The following is a 15481-nucleotide window of genomic DNA, read 5'->3' as shown; positions in this document are numbered from 1 at the left end:
GAGAGATGCTTACGCGCTCCCAAATCCCTGATGTGACGGCCCCTTTCCTAGAGCCCTGAGGAGCATGCCTCGGTCGCCTTCCCTGGCCTGTCTTGTAGGGGCCTTGAACTTAACGCCCGGTTCCAACCAGAACGTGGAGAGGGAGATTCCTGTCCTGCCCCTCCCCTGCCTGCTTGTTAAGTGCTCTCTGAGTCGGTAGTAATTGGAGCACAGCTCTACCATGCACCTCCTCCCTATGGTGGCCAGATTTGACCAAGCCCAGGAATTCCCTGCCAAAAAAGAGAATAGTTGGAACATCAAAAGATTCAGGGGCTTCCCTGGTGGCGCAGTGGTTGAGAGTCTGCCTGCCAGTGCAGGGGACACGGGTTCGAGCCCTGGTCTGGGGGGATCCCACATGCCGCGGAGCAACTAGGCCCGTGAGCCACAACTACTGAGCCTGCGCGTCTGGAGCCTGTGCTCCGCAACAAGAGAGACCACGATAGTGAGAGGCCCGCGCACCGCGATGAAGAGTGGCCCCTGCTTGCCGCAACTAGAGAAAGCCCTCGCACAGAAACGAAGACCCAACACAGCCATAAATAAATAAATTTAAAAAAAAAAGATTCAGAGCAAGGCCTTTGGGACACTGAGGAAGCCTCCCGATCTTGCTAGAAGTGACCGCCTCCTACCTGACCGTGAAGTGAAGCACGCCAGGTCATGCCATCACGTGGATTTGTCAAAAAGTATCACTCCCGGGCTTCCCTGGTGGCGCAGTGGTTGAGAATCTGCCTGCCAATGCAGGGCACACGGGTTCGAGCCCTGGTCCGGGAAGACCCCACATGCCGCGGAGCAACTAGGCCCGTGAGCCACAACCACTGAGCCTGCGCGTCTGGAGCCAGTGCTCCGCAACAAGAGAGGCCGCGATAGTGAGAGGCCCGTGCACCGCAATGAAGAGTGGCCCCCGCTCGCCGCAACTAGAGAAAGCCCTCGCACAGGAACGAAGACCCAACACAGCCATAAATAAATAAATAATTAATTAAAAAAAAAAAAAAAAAAGGTATCACTCCCCCACCGCTCACCCTGACACACCCACCACAAAACCAACCATAGACCCATTCCTTAACTCTATTCCACAAATTAGAGCATGGGGGTGATGTAACCTGAAATGTGTTCAAGATAAACTGGAGTAAGCTCATTTTCACTAATTTCATTTTTTAAGATAAAATTTGAATCGACTCACTTATTGGTGCTGCGAACTGTGACAGCCCAGGGCCTGCCTTAAGTGCATTTCCTTGAATTAGCTTTCTCCAGAACCAGCTCTCTTCAGGTTCAAAGAACGCCATGTTCATCCGTTCCCTGGAACGCCTCCCGGCCACGGTGTTTAGGAAGAATGGAAGCCTTAGAGATACAGTCACGTGGAAAAATGTTTGTGGGTTACTTTCAATGCAAGAGCTTTTTTTCTTTTTTAACAATGATGCAATCAGAAACAAACAAAAAAATCCAACAAACGTTATTTAGAATGAAACAAAAAAAATTGATCTTCCACTTCTGAATTTCCAAACAAAACCCAACCAGTCACATGCGGGGGAAGCGTGTTAGCTTCCGCTGTGAATGACATTGTTCTGCTAATAAAAACATTAGACAAGGATGGGGAGTCGGGGAGTGAGACCCAGAGCTCAGTGCCTGCAGTGACCCTTATTACTGATGCCAGCTCCCCTCTCTGGAGATGCTCCTGGTCCCTTAGATGGCGCTTCTTATTCTTAATGTACTTTCTGTTGCCGAGAGAGACCCCAGGCCCCCAGGCTGCTAATGTCTATTAATGTTTGAGCTAGGTAAGTGTTGGAGTGGGGCTTGAAGAAATCTGCTGGGGGGTCTGGGGAAAATGCCCTAAAGGTGTGGATTTATTACATAGGCTGCTGAAAAATAATAAACAGGGCATATTAAATGGATCTCATCGCTGTGAGCTTTGTTTACTCTGGGCAATCACAAAGGCATAATAACATTTAGCTCTTGTCTGGGCTATTTGTGTAATTGTTTAATATTCAAACTCTGATAAATGGAATCAAGATTTCACATTGACTTACTTTATAATTCCGTCAGTGCTTTCTTTTGCTCCTGTCTGGTTTCCACTGGTAATAGCTGTTAAGCTTTATTTCTCTGCCCTACCGTACCTTTCCTAAGAGTTAATTGTCTGAAAAGGAGGACATGGGTGGGGAGGGGGCACCATTTAAAGTACCAAATATATGTCAAGAATTATTGTGAGTGGAGCTGGGAAAACTGGATGGCTACATGTAAAAGAATGAAATTAGAACGCTCCCTAACAGCATACACAGAAATAAACTCAAAATGGATTAGAGACCTAAATGTAAGGCCAGACACTATAAAACTCTTAGAGGAAAACATAGGCAGAACACTCTATGACATAAATCACAGCAAAATCCTTTTTGACCCACCTCCTAGAGAAATGGAAATAAAAACAAAAATAAACAAATGGGACCTAATGAAACTTAAAAGCTTTTGCACAGCAAAGGAAACCATAAACAAGATGAAAAGACAACCCTCAGAATGGGAGAAAATATTTGCAAACGAAACAACTGACAAAGGATTAATCTCCAAAATACACAGGCAGCTCATGCAGCTCAATATCAAAAAAACAAACAACCCAATCCAAAAATAGGCAGAAGACCTAAATAGACATTTCTCCAAAGAAGATATACAGATTGACAACAAACACATGAAAGGATGCTCAACATCACTAATCATTAGAGAAATGCAAATCAAAACTACACTGAGGTATCACCTCACACCGTCAGAATGGCCATCATCAAAAAATCTACAAACAATAAATGCTGTAGAGGGTGTGGAGAAAAGGGAACCCTCTTGCACTGTTGGTGGGAATGTAAATTGATACAGCCACTATGGAGGACAGTATGGAGTTTCCTCAAAAAACTAAAAATAGAACTACCATACGACCCAGCAATCCCACTCCTGGGTGTATACCCTTAGAAAACCATAATTCAAAAAGAGTCATGTACCACAATGTTCATTGCAGCTCTATTTACAATAGCCAAGACATGGAAGCAACCTAAGTGTCCATCGACAGACGAATGGATAAAGATGTGGCACATATATACAATGGAATATTACTCAGCCATAAAAAGAAAGGAAATTGAGTTATTTGTAGTTAGGTGGATGGACCTAGAGACTGTCATACAGAGTGAAGTAAGTCAGAAAGAGAAAAACAAATACCGTATGCTAACAGATATATATAGAATCTTAAAAAAAAATGGTTCTGAAGAACCTAGGGGCAGGACAGGAATAAAGACGCAGATGTAGAGAATGGACTTGAGGACACGGGGAGGGGGAAGGGTAAGCTGGGACAAAGTGAGAGAGTGGCATGGACATATATACACTACCAAATGTAAAATAGATAGCTAGTGGGAAGCAGCCGTATAGCACAGGGAGATCATCTCTGTGCTTTGTGACCACCTAGAGGGGTGGGTGAGGGAGGGTGGGAGGGAGATGCAAGAGGGAAGAGATGTGGGGATGTATGTATATATATAGCTGATTCACTTTGTTATACAGCAGAAACTAACACACCATTGTAAAGCAATTATACTCCAATAAAGATGTTTAAAAAAAAAAAAAAGAATTATTGTGAAAGGCAAATAGCATCTAATGTACAATTTAAATTCTATGTACATCCCTCACTTTAGAGAGTAGACCTGTCCTTGAAAACTTACATGTAAATCAAAATATTGCCAGATAGGACAGTATTCCAAAGCACAACTGGTGCTTGTTATTTAAAGGTGTAATTAATAAAAACTGTATACACACTCTGTCTTTTTTTTTTTTCTGTTCTGTGAATTGAGGTTTTAGAGTGTTACATGAATTTCTTAGCTCAGGGTAGACCTGTATCAAGACTGTATGGAACCTACCCTACCGTTCACTCTGATGATTTAACAAGTGAAACAGCTTCTCCACAGATCCTGGACCTCCTTTGTATAATCACATTTCGAGCCTTAGATCATAGGCAAGGCGATGTTCTGAGAAATGCCCCAGAAGTGTCCCAGTTACCAGTGTGTATTTCTCTGATTTTCTTTTTATGATTCTAAGCCAGATTTTGTAAGTTTTGGATTATGTACACACTGTTTTTGCATTAGTGAATTTCCTTCTCTTTCTACCCCATAACATGGGTGATTAGGAGTTAAGTATATACATAAATCCTTGGTGATAAAAAATAATTTTAAAAGTTGGAATCTCCTGAACTTTGATGTACACATAATTCCCAATTAAATAACACTAACTGTAATTGGTTTGGTTGGTATTGAGTAATAAGCACCCTTACCAGGAGACGATTTTAAATCTGCTTGGATTTGGAACAAAGGCCCTGAAACTGTAGCCCTTGTTTTGCAGATAAAGACCACTGTGAAGGAAGTAGAATTTCCACTGATAAAGTCAGAATTGGAAGCAATCGATGTCAAATTGTTGGACGCTGAGACGACCTTATTCTGGAATGGCAAAGGTACAAAGGCGACATTCATTTCCCCTTAGGTTAAACTTGGGTGAGGGGGATGGAGGGGCGGGTCCAACCTGTCGGGCCGTCTGGAGTTCCTGTGGAATTAGTGATCCGCCTACGTGGGGATAGGGAGGCCCTGTTTCCGAAGAGACACGATGTGCTTTATTCCTCAGCGTTGCCTTTTAGGAAGCTCTCCGCGATTTCCTCTGCTTCAGGCTCCAGAGAAGCGGACAGACTCGCCGAGCATTGTGTTGTGATCATGAGTGTTAAGCCAGCCCTTGCTAAATCGTTCATTTTGTAAGATCCCTTTATGCTTCTATTTTAGGTGTGTTTGAATATATTCAAGAGATGCGAGAAATGCTATACAACTTGCAGAACAGGATACAAAAAGCAAAGCAAAACATAGAGGGGATTTCCCAGGCCATGAAGGTGAGTAACCTGCAAAGCACAGAGCGGGGCTTAAATGGGGACCCCGGAGAGGGTCCTGGGGAAACGGGCCCCCTCGGAGATGATCACGGAAAGTGCCCAAGGCAGTGGGGGCCTGCTGTGTGAGGCTCTGGGCTGTACCATGGTGACGTCAGGGTGGCCCCAAGGCAGAAGAGCCCCTGGTCACTCTGTAGAGCTCCATTCCATTTGGGTCTGTTGAGCTCAGCAGGTGTGTGGGCAGGTCCCCCTGCCAGGCGGGTGCCAGGAACGAAGGTGGGGGTGGAGACGCGCTCAGACTCAGCCCCGCCGGGAGCTCATCCCTCGATGCAGAGCAGCACAGGTCCTTGCTCTCAAGCCTGACCCAGAAAACTGGGGGAAAGCCCTTGCTAGCACTACCCTCCCCCACCACAGTTTGTCATCAGTGCCTGAATTTGCAGACACCTGCCGTGGGCCAGCACTGGTTTGTTCATTAGAAAACACCTCTTCTGTTTTGAGACTCCTTTGGCTTATCACGGTGTGAAACTCTTTCCTTCGTTACAATTGACGTTCTTTTCATCACCATCCACTTAGATTTAACTCAATACATTGTAAGCGAAAGCCATTGCTCACCCCACTTTTTTTCTGATTTTTTTTCTGATTCAGTTTTCATTCGATCAGACTATTTCCTCGAGTAATTGCCTCAGAAAGGGTGCGTTGATGACCTACTTCCTGAGTCCTTGCTTTCCAAAACTATCTTTCTTTGGATCTCACCTATAGCTGTCTTGTCCAAGTAAAGGATTTTTTGATATGGTCCTTTTCTTTCAGTAGTCTAGAAGCATCCCTATATTCGTCTGCTCTGGCTGCCATAACAAAGGACCAGAGGCTGGGCAGCTTAAACAGCAGAAATTTATTGTCTCATAGTCCTGGAGGCTAGAAGTTTCAGATCAAGGTGCCAGCAGGGTTGGTTTCTTCTGAGGCCTCTCTCCTGGGTGTGTAAACGGCCGTCTTCTCCCTGTGTCCTCGCACGGTCGTCCCTCTGTGTCTATGTCCTAATCTCTTCTTATAAGAACACCAGCCATATCGGATTTAGGCCCACCCTAATGACCCCACTTTAATCACCTCTTTAAAGATCTTCTCTCCAAATGCAGTAACATCCTGAGATGTTAGAGGTTAGAACTTCAACATATAAATTTGCGGGAGGAGGCACAGTTCAGGCCACAGCCACCCCTGCTTATAGCCTCAATGTTGAAAAAGCTGACAAAGGTATGACTTCCCTTTGCTGACATATTTGATATTTCCTTTGAAAGATATTTTTTGATTTTCCTGTTCTCTCTGTCCAGAGGTAGGTAGAGTCCTTGGTCATCTTCAGGGTTCAGACACGTCACCAGAGTGTATCCAGACGTGTGTCTCCTTTTGTTAATGTTCCCTGGATCCATAAAGTACTTTCAATCCGAAAATGGCAACCATTCTTCAGCCCCTGGGCGCCTTCTCCAGTCACTCATTCTCTCCTGTGTGTCCCTTTCTGTCCTGGACTCTGAACATCTCCACATGTGTCTCCGGATCCGGCTGCCATGTCCCCTCACCCCCAGCTCCTGAGGTTCCCTGACAAGAGGGTCAGATGCTCCTTCCCCTAGAGGGGCTCCTGACTGGGGAACATGCACAGGGGTCTCTCCGTGGTCCTCCAAGGCCCTGGTTGGTTTTGAGTCACATCATTGGAGGCTCTCTGGCCAACAGTCCTCAGCGGCCCCTCGGCCTCTGCGAGGCCAGCCTAGGATGGGGACACTCACTCTAAAGGCTGTGTAGGAGGAAGTAGGGCCAGAAGCTTTTTCTCCAGACACTTTTCTCCCGCTCACCTTTTCCCTCCAGGACTGGTCGGCCAACCCAATGTTTGAAAGGAAGGACAACAAGAAAGAGGCCCTGTTAGACTTGGACGGGAGGATGGCCAATCTCAACAAGCGCTACACCGCGGTCAAGGACGCCGGCCTGAAGATCCAGTCCATGGTCATGGTAAGGAGCTGCCCGGGAGGGCCTTGCAGAGGCCATGGGCTCTCAGCAGCCAGGGAGGGAGGAGGGAGAGCTCGAGGCTTCAGAAAACGTCAGGCATCTAAGACCTTTAATCCAGGGGTCCCATCTTATAGTAGCAAACCCTGCTAACTGCTCACCTGGAAGCCTGATTCTTCTTGTCACGTGTCTGCCCTCCTCCCCTAAGGGTGTCAGAGCACCCTCCCCCCACCCCACATGAATCGGTGTGGACAAGTGACACCTTCATACCAAGTCCCTGGGAGAAGCTGTATCACGGCTTCCCACCCCTGAGTGTGAGGAAGGCCCGGCAGCACGGGAAGAGAGAGGAGCACGGAATGTGGGTGCCCCGTGGTGTTTGGGTGCCAACACGTTGAAACTGGGATAATGTGCGGACACGTGCCCGCTGGGCTGCCCAGCGTGCAGGTTATTCCTTTCTGCCAGCCGTCTCAAGGGTCCATGGGCCCGGGGCCCCAGGGCACGGGCACGGTCGGAGGGGGATGCAGAATGGGAGCCTCACGTCCCTGGCAGCTCTGCCTGATTCCCGGCAGCATGGGGTTCTCACGCCTTCCTCCGTCCATGGCCACTTTAGCCAGCTTGCATTTTCACCTGTTTCTGAGGCAAATGTGAAAGGTGCAGCTCTGTGTTGGCCTGGAAAGGAGAAAACTGCCCGCCCCCCGCCCCCCCCGCCCCCCGCACCGAGCTCAAGATATTTTCAGGACAGTTTTTCGGGGTTTCCCAGTGCATGGTGCAAATCATTGCTGTGGCCTTAAATGATGGGTCGCCACATCCAGACAGACCAGCAGGCCCCCCGGGAGGAGGGTCTGTGCTGGGCTGTTCTCATGGTGAAGTCATTGATTGGAAGGTCATTGCCTCTGTGGAGTGACTTGACTGGACCAAGAAATATTTTGTCTTGTTTCCAGATTCTCTTCCTTTCCCCTTTGCCCTGGTGCCAGAAGGTCCAACGAAATTAACATGTTAAACTGCAAAAAGGTTATTTGGAAGAGTTAACCGATTAACCTATTAACATTCCCAGATGTGTTGGAAACAACACGGGAGAGATAAATCTAGCTTAGCATTGGGAAGAGGTTCACAGCACACTAGCCCAGCTGGAGGGCGAGCCAGGAGGGAACAGGAACCCCAGTGAGGCAGAGGCCAGCGAGCAATTGACAAGGCTTTGTTATCGCAACATTTGCCAGAGTCCTCTACTCCCATAATAGTCATTTGAACCATTGTTACACTGAAGTTATTTAAGCCTGTGTCTTCTCTCCCCTATTAGAATATAACTGCCTGAGGGTACAGACTGGGTCACAGTCATCTTTGTGTTTTCCTGTAGCACTCAGTGTCTTACAGTTTCATCTCTCCACCAACCCATCCATCCATCCATCCATCCATCCATCCATCCATCCACCCATCCACCCACCCACCCACCCATTCACCCATCCAACCATCTACCCATCCACCCACCCACCCACCCACCCAAACATCCACCCATCCATCCATCCATCCATCCACCCATCCATCCACCCATCCATCCACCCATCCATCCATTCATCCATCCATCCACCCACCCATCCACCCATCCACCCATCCATCCATCCACCCATCCACCCACGCACCCAAACATCCACCCATCCATCCATCCATCCACCCATCCATCCACCCATCCATCCACCCATCCATCCATTCATCCATCCATCCATCCACCCATCCATCCACCCATCCATCCACCCATCCATCCATTCATCCATCCATCCACCCACCCATCCATCCATCCATCCATCCATCCATCCATCCACCCACCCACCCACCAGCTCCTGCTCTGTTCCAGGCATACTACTTAGTGCTAGAGGTATAATGGTGGAAAGGACAGTCAATCCCTGTCCTCGTGATGCTTGGCATCAAGGGGAGGTACAGACCAAAGACAAAATAATTCAGAGTTGTCATCTGTGCCATCACAGGCACAAATAACGAATTGCTAGAGGGAACACAGGTCGGGGGGCAGGGACAGGAACCAGACCTGAGATGAATGGGGGGTGGTCAAGAAGGGCCTTTGTGAGGAGCTGACATTTGAGCTGAAACCTAAAAGATGAGAAGAAGCCACACCTGGCATGAATGGGAGGGAGCAGCCTGTAGGAAGAGCCTGGAGCGTTCAAGAAGCCAAAAGCAGATCCCTGTGTGTGGAGGGTGTGAACAAGGATGAGGGTAGCCCAGGGAATTGTTGAATAAATTGCCTAAAGAGGGAACAAGTGGACCAGTGAAACGACAGCCAGCCATGTGGTTCTGTTTGCAGGAAAATGCGGAACTCTTCAGAGCAAATACGACGAGCCAGTCCTGGAAGGATTATGTCAACTACGTTGACAGCATGGTCTTGGATGAATTTGACCATTTCATTCGCAAGTCTCTAAATTACCTAATGGACAACATGGTTGTAGATGTAAGTTACAAATGTGAGATATATATATGCATATACATATATATGTATTATGATATTATAAATATGAGAAAGGTTTATGCTGGAATCTATAATCTGTGGTTTCCTGATGAAAGAACAGACTGTCATGTTACAAATGAACAGACTTCCCAGGGTGACCAAGTCGTCCCAATTTTAAACCTGAAAGTCCTGCGTCCCAGAACCCTGCTCAGTCCTGGGTGCTCAGGATATCTGGTCCTTAAATATGCTGCAGCTTAAGAGGGCTATAGAACACCTACAGGGATCTGAGTTGTCCTATGCTGCTGCCAGGTGAGGAAAAGCAGGTACCACTGCCCCCTCCTTATGCTGATTGGGGCTGGGAGGTGCCCTCCTATCGGCAACATCAGCCACCAACCCGCTCAACCCTCTGCTGAATTGAGTAGAAGCTTAAACCAGGTCAGCAAAGTAGATTTGCTGGTTAATTGCATCCCAGCCTGTTCTCCAAGAGCTATTTCCTGCCCATGTCCTTTTCACTACAATGGTTCCCAAGTGATTTTGAATACTGCCAGGAGGGCAAGATGAAAGACACTCTCCCCCCCACAGACTACCCGCAGGAAAGGATGGTGGGCACTGCAGTGAGATGCCCTTACACAAGCTGCAGAGGGCAGTTGTCACCAGAAAATCACAGACCCCAGATTCTGTTGATGAAAGTAGTCGGCATTACCAACTGTTAAGTCCCACCAAGCAAGGCACAGTGACACGGTATCAGCAATGAAGGTAGCTAACTTATAGTAAACTTATAAACTAATTTATCACTACAAAGAGAGGAGAGTCACAATCAAAAGCATGATGAGACCCTAATAACAAAGCATCCTCAAAAAATCCCAGGAAGTCCCCGTATTTGCAAGTGGCCAAGCAGTGGGAGCGGACCCCTGAGTCAGAGGCTTTAGAAAAGTCTGGTCACCTGAGTTTGTGACAACTGACCTCTCCCACTTAGCAACTCGCTCAGGCACTAGTGCAGACCGCCCCCTCCTCAGTCCTAGAACCAGGGGTCTCTCAAGCCAGCCACCCACGGGGCCAGCATGGGGCTACGTTTGGAGGAAGATCAGTGGCCGTGGAGCAGGTCCCGAGGCCACCCGTGGGCCTTGGCCCGCACTTTGAGACTCGCCGGTATGTTGGGCGAGCCTCTACCCTGTCCCCTGACACATGAGGCTGCACCTCAGCCTCGCAGCCTCACAAGGGGGACCCTCACAAGAGGGAATAGACAGGGTTGTGGCGTGTGTGCTTTAGAAAGAGAACCTCCAAGGGACATGAGGGCGTGTCCTTTCTGGAGCTCAGCGGAGACCATCCTGCCTGTCCGTGACACTCCCTGCCCCTGCCCCACTGAGCACTGTGGCCACAGCTGCTGCCACTTAAACCTGAGACAGCCGCCGCCCCACGTGCTCTATGTGTTAGCCATCCCTCTAGTCCTCACGGTAACCCAAGGAGATGGGGACAAGGGTTGCCTCTGTTCTATAAAGCAGCTGTACTCATTTTGTATATTTGGGGAAACTGGGAAGCCGAGGGTCTCGCCCAAGGCCACGCAGCTAGACAGTAGCAGATGTGGGCTTTGAACGGAGGTAACGGGTCTCCTCAGCACTCACGATCACTGCTGTATCCCGCCCTGGACACCCAACCTGCACTTGGCCCGATGGCGGTGCATTTGGTTGTGTAGTTCTCGCTCAAGGGCCCTCAGGAAGTGTGTTCTCTGCAGGGGCCCCAGCCAGCAGGAGTTAGCCATATACCTTGTCTGGTGCTGGGGGGAACATCCGGGCACTGAAAATGGTTCAGCCGAGGGCAAGGCTTTGACCCCATGACGGCCTGTTTCAGGAGAGCATCGCACCGCTGTTTGAGGTCCGCATGGAGCTGGATGAGGATGGGCTGGTCTTCAATCCGTCCCTGGAGGTGGGCGGGGACCGAGGCTTCCTGGCGCTGATTGAGAGCCTGGTCACTGACATCTGCAATGCCGCCAAGCTCATCCCCAGGCTGGCCAAGGGCAGGATGAACTACAAGGTCAGTCTGGGCTTGGTACGGCCCCACCCCTTTCCCTGCCACCAACTGCTACCCCTAACGGGTCCTGAGTGTGAAGAGGAGCCCAGAGGCTTCCATTCCATCGGGTTCCCCAGGACAGTGGCCAGGATTTCTCTCTCCACTCCTGAGATCCCATCTTTCTCCCCAGAGCGGCTTCTCCTCGGTCGACCTGGTTTTCATTCCCCTGATGCCTCCCCACCCCCAATAAGACACCAAGTGTGCATCCCCACCCTCCCTGGTATTTCACCCTCTCCCATAATTTAAACGCTGTGACCCTCTGAGCACGCAGGCTCTTTGACAGATGTGCCTTGGGTGGGCTCCCGCAGCCGTTTGCTCTGAATGCATTAAACACCTAACGTGCGTCTGACACGTAAAATGCAGTCAGATCAGATCCTGGGGATGCAAAGGCGTGGGAAATTCAGCCCCTCCCCGCCCCCCGAAGGGAGGTCTGAGAAGGTGTGTTTGTCGGAGCATGGTTTGTGGGGCAGTTAAACTAAAATTGGAAAAGACCTAAATGACCATCAAATACAGGTGTCCTTCAGTAGATTCCGGCCCATCCAGACAAAGGCATCCGGATGAGTCCCAGAAGGGAGCCCGGGATGCAAAGCTGCTCCTGACACGTTTGTTATTAAGTGTTTAAGTTGTGGAACAATGTTTAGAATGTGATTTCATTCGTTTAAACAAAACAAAAGCCTGCCTTCCTCTGGATACACTCCAAACTGTTAAGAGTGCTTGCTTCTGGGAAACAGGATGGGGGTGAGGATGGTAGGAGGACAGGGGATGCCAAGGGAGCTTTTTATTTTATATGCTTCTGCCTCATTTGAACTTTTTGATAATGGGCGCATATTATTTGTAATAACAAATATTTACAGCAAGATGCTCTGTGCTATTAGGGACAGAGGTATGTGTGCATACGTGTGCATGTGTGAGTGAATGTAGTGATGTGAGGACATGACCTGGCAAGGTCAAGGACAGCTTCCCAGAGGAGCTGACATGCGTTCTGAGTCTTGAAGGGTGGAAGGGGATTTCCAGGCAGAGAGAAGGGCTTGAGGATTCCTGAGCCGCAAAAAGATGGTATTTCCGGCCCAAGGGCACGCAGCAAGCTGTTCCACAGCTCAGAATAAAGTGAACTATGCCACCAGTGGTCAGCTCAAGAATAGACCCAACGCAGAGCTGGACTCCCACATGTGCTCCAGAATCTGACAGGATGCGCATCCGGGGCTCCTGCACCCACCCCGGGGTCCTGAGGGGCTTGCCAGGATGAACAGGACGGAACAAAGCAGAATAAGGGTCCCGGTGATCAGGCCACACCCCAGGCTGCGCACGCCCCGCTCTGGTCTCGTTTGTATCCATGAGATTTTAATTTACAGAAGTGACCGAGTGACAAACATGGACAGGTCAGTGCCGTTGATAGAAAACGTTAATGTCACTCACAGTTCCCCTGGAAAGGAAAGCACGGCTGGCTACTCAGGGGCTCGGGGGAAGCAGCAGGTTTGGTCAGAAAGCAGAAGCAGGATGGGGGGCGAAGCCCAGGCCAGAGGCTTTGCTGGGGTTTCTGCGGGAGGGCAAGATAGGACCAGGGAAATGGCTCGGGGCCGGCCGGTCTGCACATCGGCGGCTCAGGGCTATGGCGGTCGTCTCCAGTTATCTGGTACCTGGCCCTGGGTGATGGGGCAGGGGGAACATGGGCTTGGAGTGTGAGGGTTAGTTAGATAAAGTAGGCGGTTGGGAGATTGGCTGGTTTTCACGTGAAAGGCGTGCTCCCACCCCAGCCCTTTGCTCTCTTAGAATTGGCTGTCCCTGTGACGGGCAGTCTCTCCCCAGCCAGCAAGATTTTTTAAGATGCCAAAGCTTCATAAGATACAGGAAATTTAAAAAGCATGGTTAATACACACCCTCCACCTTGAGATTCTCCAGTTACATAAGCCAATCGCTGCCTTTTCGCTAACACCAATTTGGGTTGGGTTTTCTGTCACTTGAAACTCAGAACATCCTGTCCCGCCTGGGCCTCCCGTGCTCCTACTCTGGCCATCCATGTGGTCTCCACTCAGGTCGTCAAACGTCTGCTTCCTCCCAGCACAGGGCCTTTGCATGTGCTTTGTTGCTATTCTTGCTCTTTACCTACAGTCCTTCAGCTCTCAGACCAATGGTCACTTCCTCAGGGAGCGTTCCCCAACCTCCCCCCTGTTACACCTGAATGCAAGGGTCAGAGTCATGATGTCTCGTTTCTGTGATTTTTTTGATGAACATCTGACCCCACTCCTGGGCTGTCTACATCCCCATGAGCCCTGTCGACGCCCCTAGGGCCCCCTCCCCCTGCGTGCACACAGCAGATGCTGAGTAACTACTTAATGAATGAAGCCATGTGTGAATCATCCTAGGGTTTGCCTGGCAAAAGTCACGTCCAGTGTATCTTCTCACGGGAGAACATTGCAAACATTGTTTGCAGATGTCCCCGCGTCCCATCTTGAGAGGTTAGCAACGCTTGCACCAACAGGGAGCCACTCGCCAGGGTGGGGAGACCACGGGCGAAGCGCTCACCCATCTGCGCCCCGCCTGCCCCTTGCAGACCGACCTGGAAGACATGACCGACCTCATAGAGATGCGGGAGGAGATGTCCAGCCTGGTCATCAGCGCCATAAAGGAGGCTGAGGAGTACCAGGACTCCTTTGAGCGCTACGCCTACCTGTGGATGGACAACCCCCAGGAGTTCATGAAGAACTTCCTCACCTATGGGCGCGCCATCAGCCCGGAGGACTTGGACCCCCAGGCCGAGGAGACCCTCCCCAAGATGCCGCCCACCCTCGCCCAGTTCCAGCAGCAGGTGCGTGTGAACCTCACCCACCAGCTTCCTCACCTCCAGAATCCCTGCCGTGGAGGGGCACTGGACTTGATTTAAAACTTGCGTGAACATTTTTTTTTACATTTTTATTTATTTATTTATTTATTTTTGGCTGCGTTGGGTCTTTGTTGCTGCGCGCGGGCTTTCTCTAGTTGCGGCGAGCGGGGGCTACTCTTCGTTGTGGTGCGTGGGCTTATTGCGGTGGCTTCTTTTTGTTGTGGAGCACGGGCTCTAGACATGCAGGCTTCAGTAGTTGTGGCATGCAGGCTTCAGTAGTTGTGGCACGCAAGCTCAGTAGTTGTGGCTGGTGGGCTCTAGAGCACAGGCTCAGTAGCTGTGGTGCACGGGCTTAGTTGCTCCGTGGCATGTGGGCTCTTCCTGGACCAGAGATCGAACCTATGTCCTCTGAATTGGCACGTGGATTCTTAACCACTGCGCCACCACGGAAGTCCAGGGTGAACATTTTTTAAATGTAAGTTTTATTATAATTCAAGTATGGAGAGACCAACAGATCAGCAGACGCCTGCTGTGAAAAGAGAGGTTGTGACTCACGGCTCCCAAGAGGAGGGGGGCACTCCATGCCATGCAGGGCCACGTAGGGCCACGCGGGGAGGCACCAGTGTCGGGCGGGAGGCCGAGGGAATGAGGGGAAAGCATGGCTGAGAGCCTGAACTGTGGTCTTCATGGGAAAGAATGGGCAAGGCGGGGCAAGCAGGCTTAGGATGGGCTAGTTTGAATCATTTCAGTGATTCAGGGGCATACTGGCTGTCCCGGGTTGTCAGGAATCTGGGCCTGGGGTGATTAGGGCAGGTGGACAGTGGCCTGGAGTGTGAGAGCCCCGTAGAGGAGGTGGTTGGGGTGTGAGCTCTGGTCGGTTGTTTGCATATGAAAGGTGTGGTCCTGGGGGGTTGTCTGCCATCTCCAGGACTTAGCCAGCCAGGGGGCAGGGGCAGTCCCTCCAGGGTCAGCGAGGCCCCCAGTGCCAGAGCATCAGTAATATAGAGCATGATGGGAATTCCCTGGCAGTCTGGTGGTTAGGACTCAGCGCTTTCACTGCCATAGCCTGGGTTCGATCTCTGGTCAGGGAACTACGATCCCGCAAGACAAGTGCAGCCAAAAAAACCAGGATATAGAACATGAGAAAACATAGCGAATTTACAAAACTTCACCTCTTTTCCTGAAGCTCAGTGCGGATGACCCAGCCATAGGGGAGATGCACATGGGGTGGGGGGACAGC

General features: G+C 50.1%; 1 protein-coding gene across 1 annotated transcript in view; it reads left to right on the top strand.

The window, feature by feature from the left end:
- The window catches only part of DNAH17 (dynein axonemal heavy chain 17), a 111159-nt gene that overhangs the window by 18191 nt on the left and 77487 nt on the right, over positions 1-15481 (top strand). The window contains exons 14-19 of the mRNA XM_059907878.1: positions 4393-4501; positions 4821-4924; positions 6767-6907; positions 9213-9356; positions 11202-11384; positions 13972-14226. Of these exons, the coding sequence (XP_059763861.1) occupies positions 4393-4501; positions 4821-4924; positions 6767-6907; positions 9213-9356; positions 11202-11384; positions 13972-14226 (936 nt within the window). The remainder of the gene's footprint in view (positions 1-4392; positions 4502-4820; positions 4925-6766; positions 6908-9212; positions 9357-11201; positions 11385-13971; positions 14227-15481) is intronic.

Source organism: Balaenoptera ricei, chromosome 20 (assembly GCF_028023285.1).
Source record: "Balaenoptera ricei isolate mBalRic1 chromosome 20, mBalRic1.hap2, whole genome shotgun sequence".
NCBI classification, from domain to species: domain Eukaryota; kingdom Metazoa; phylum Chordata; class Mammalia; order Artiodactyla; family Balaenopteridae; genus Balaenoptera; species Balaenoptera ricei.
This window is presented reverse-complemented; position numbering and strand designations above follow the sequence as displayed.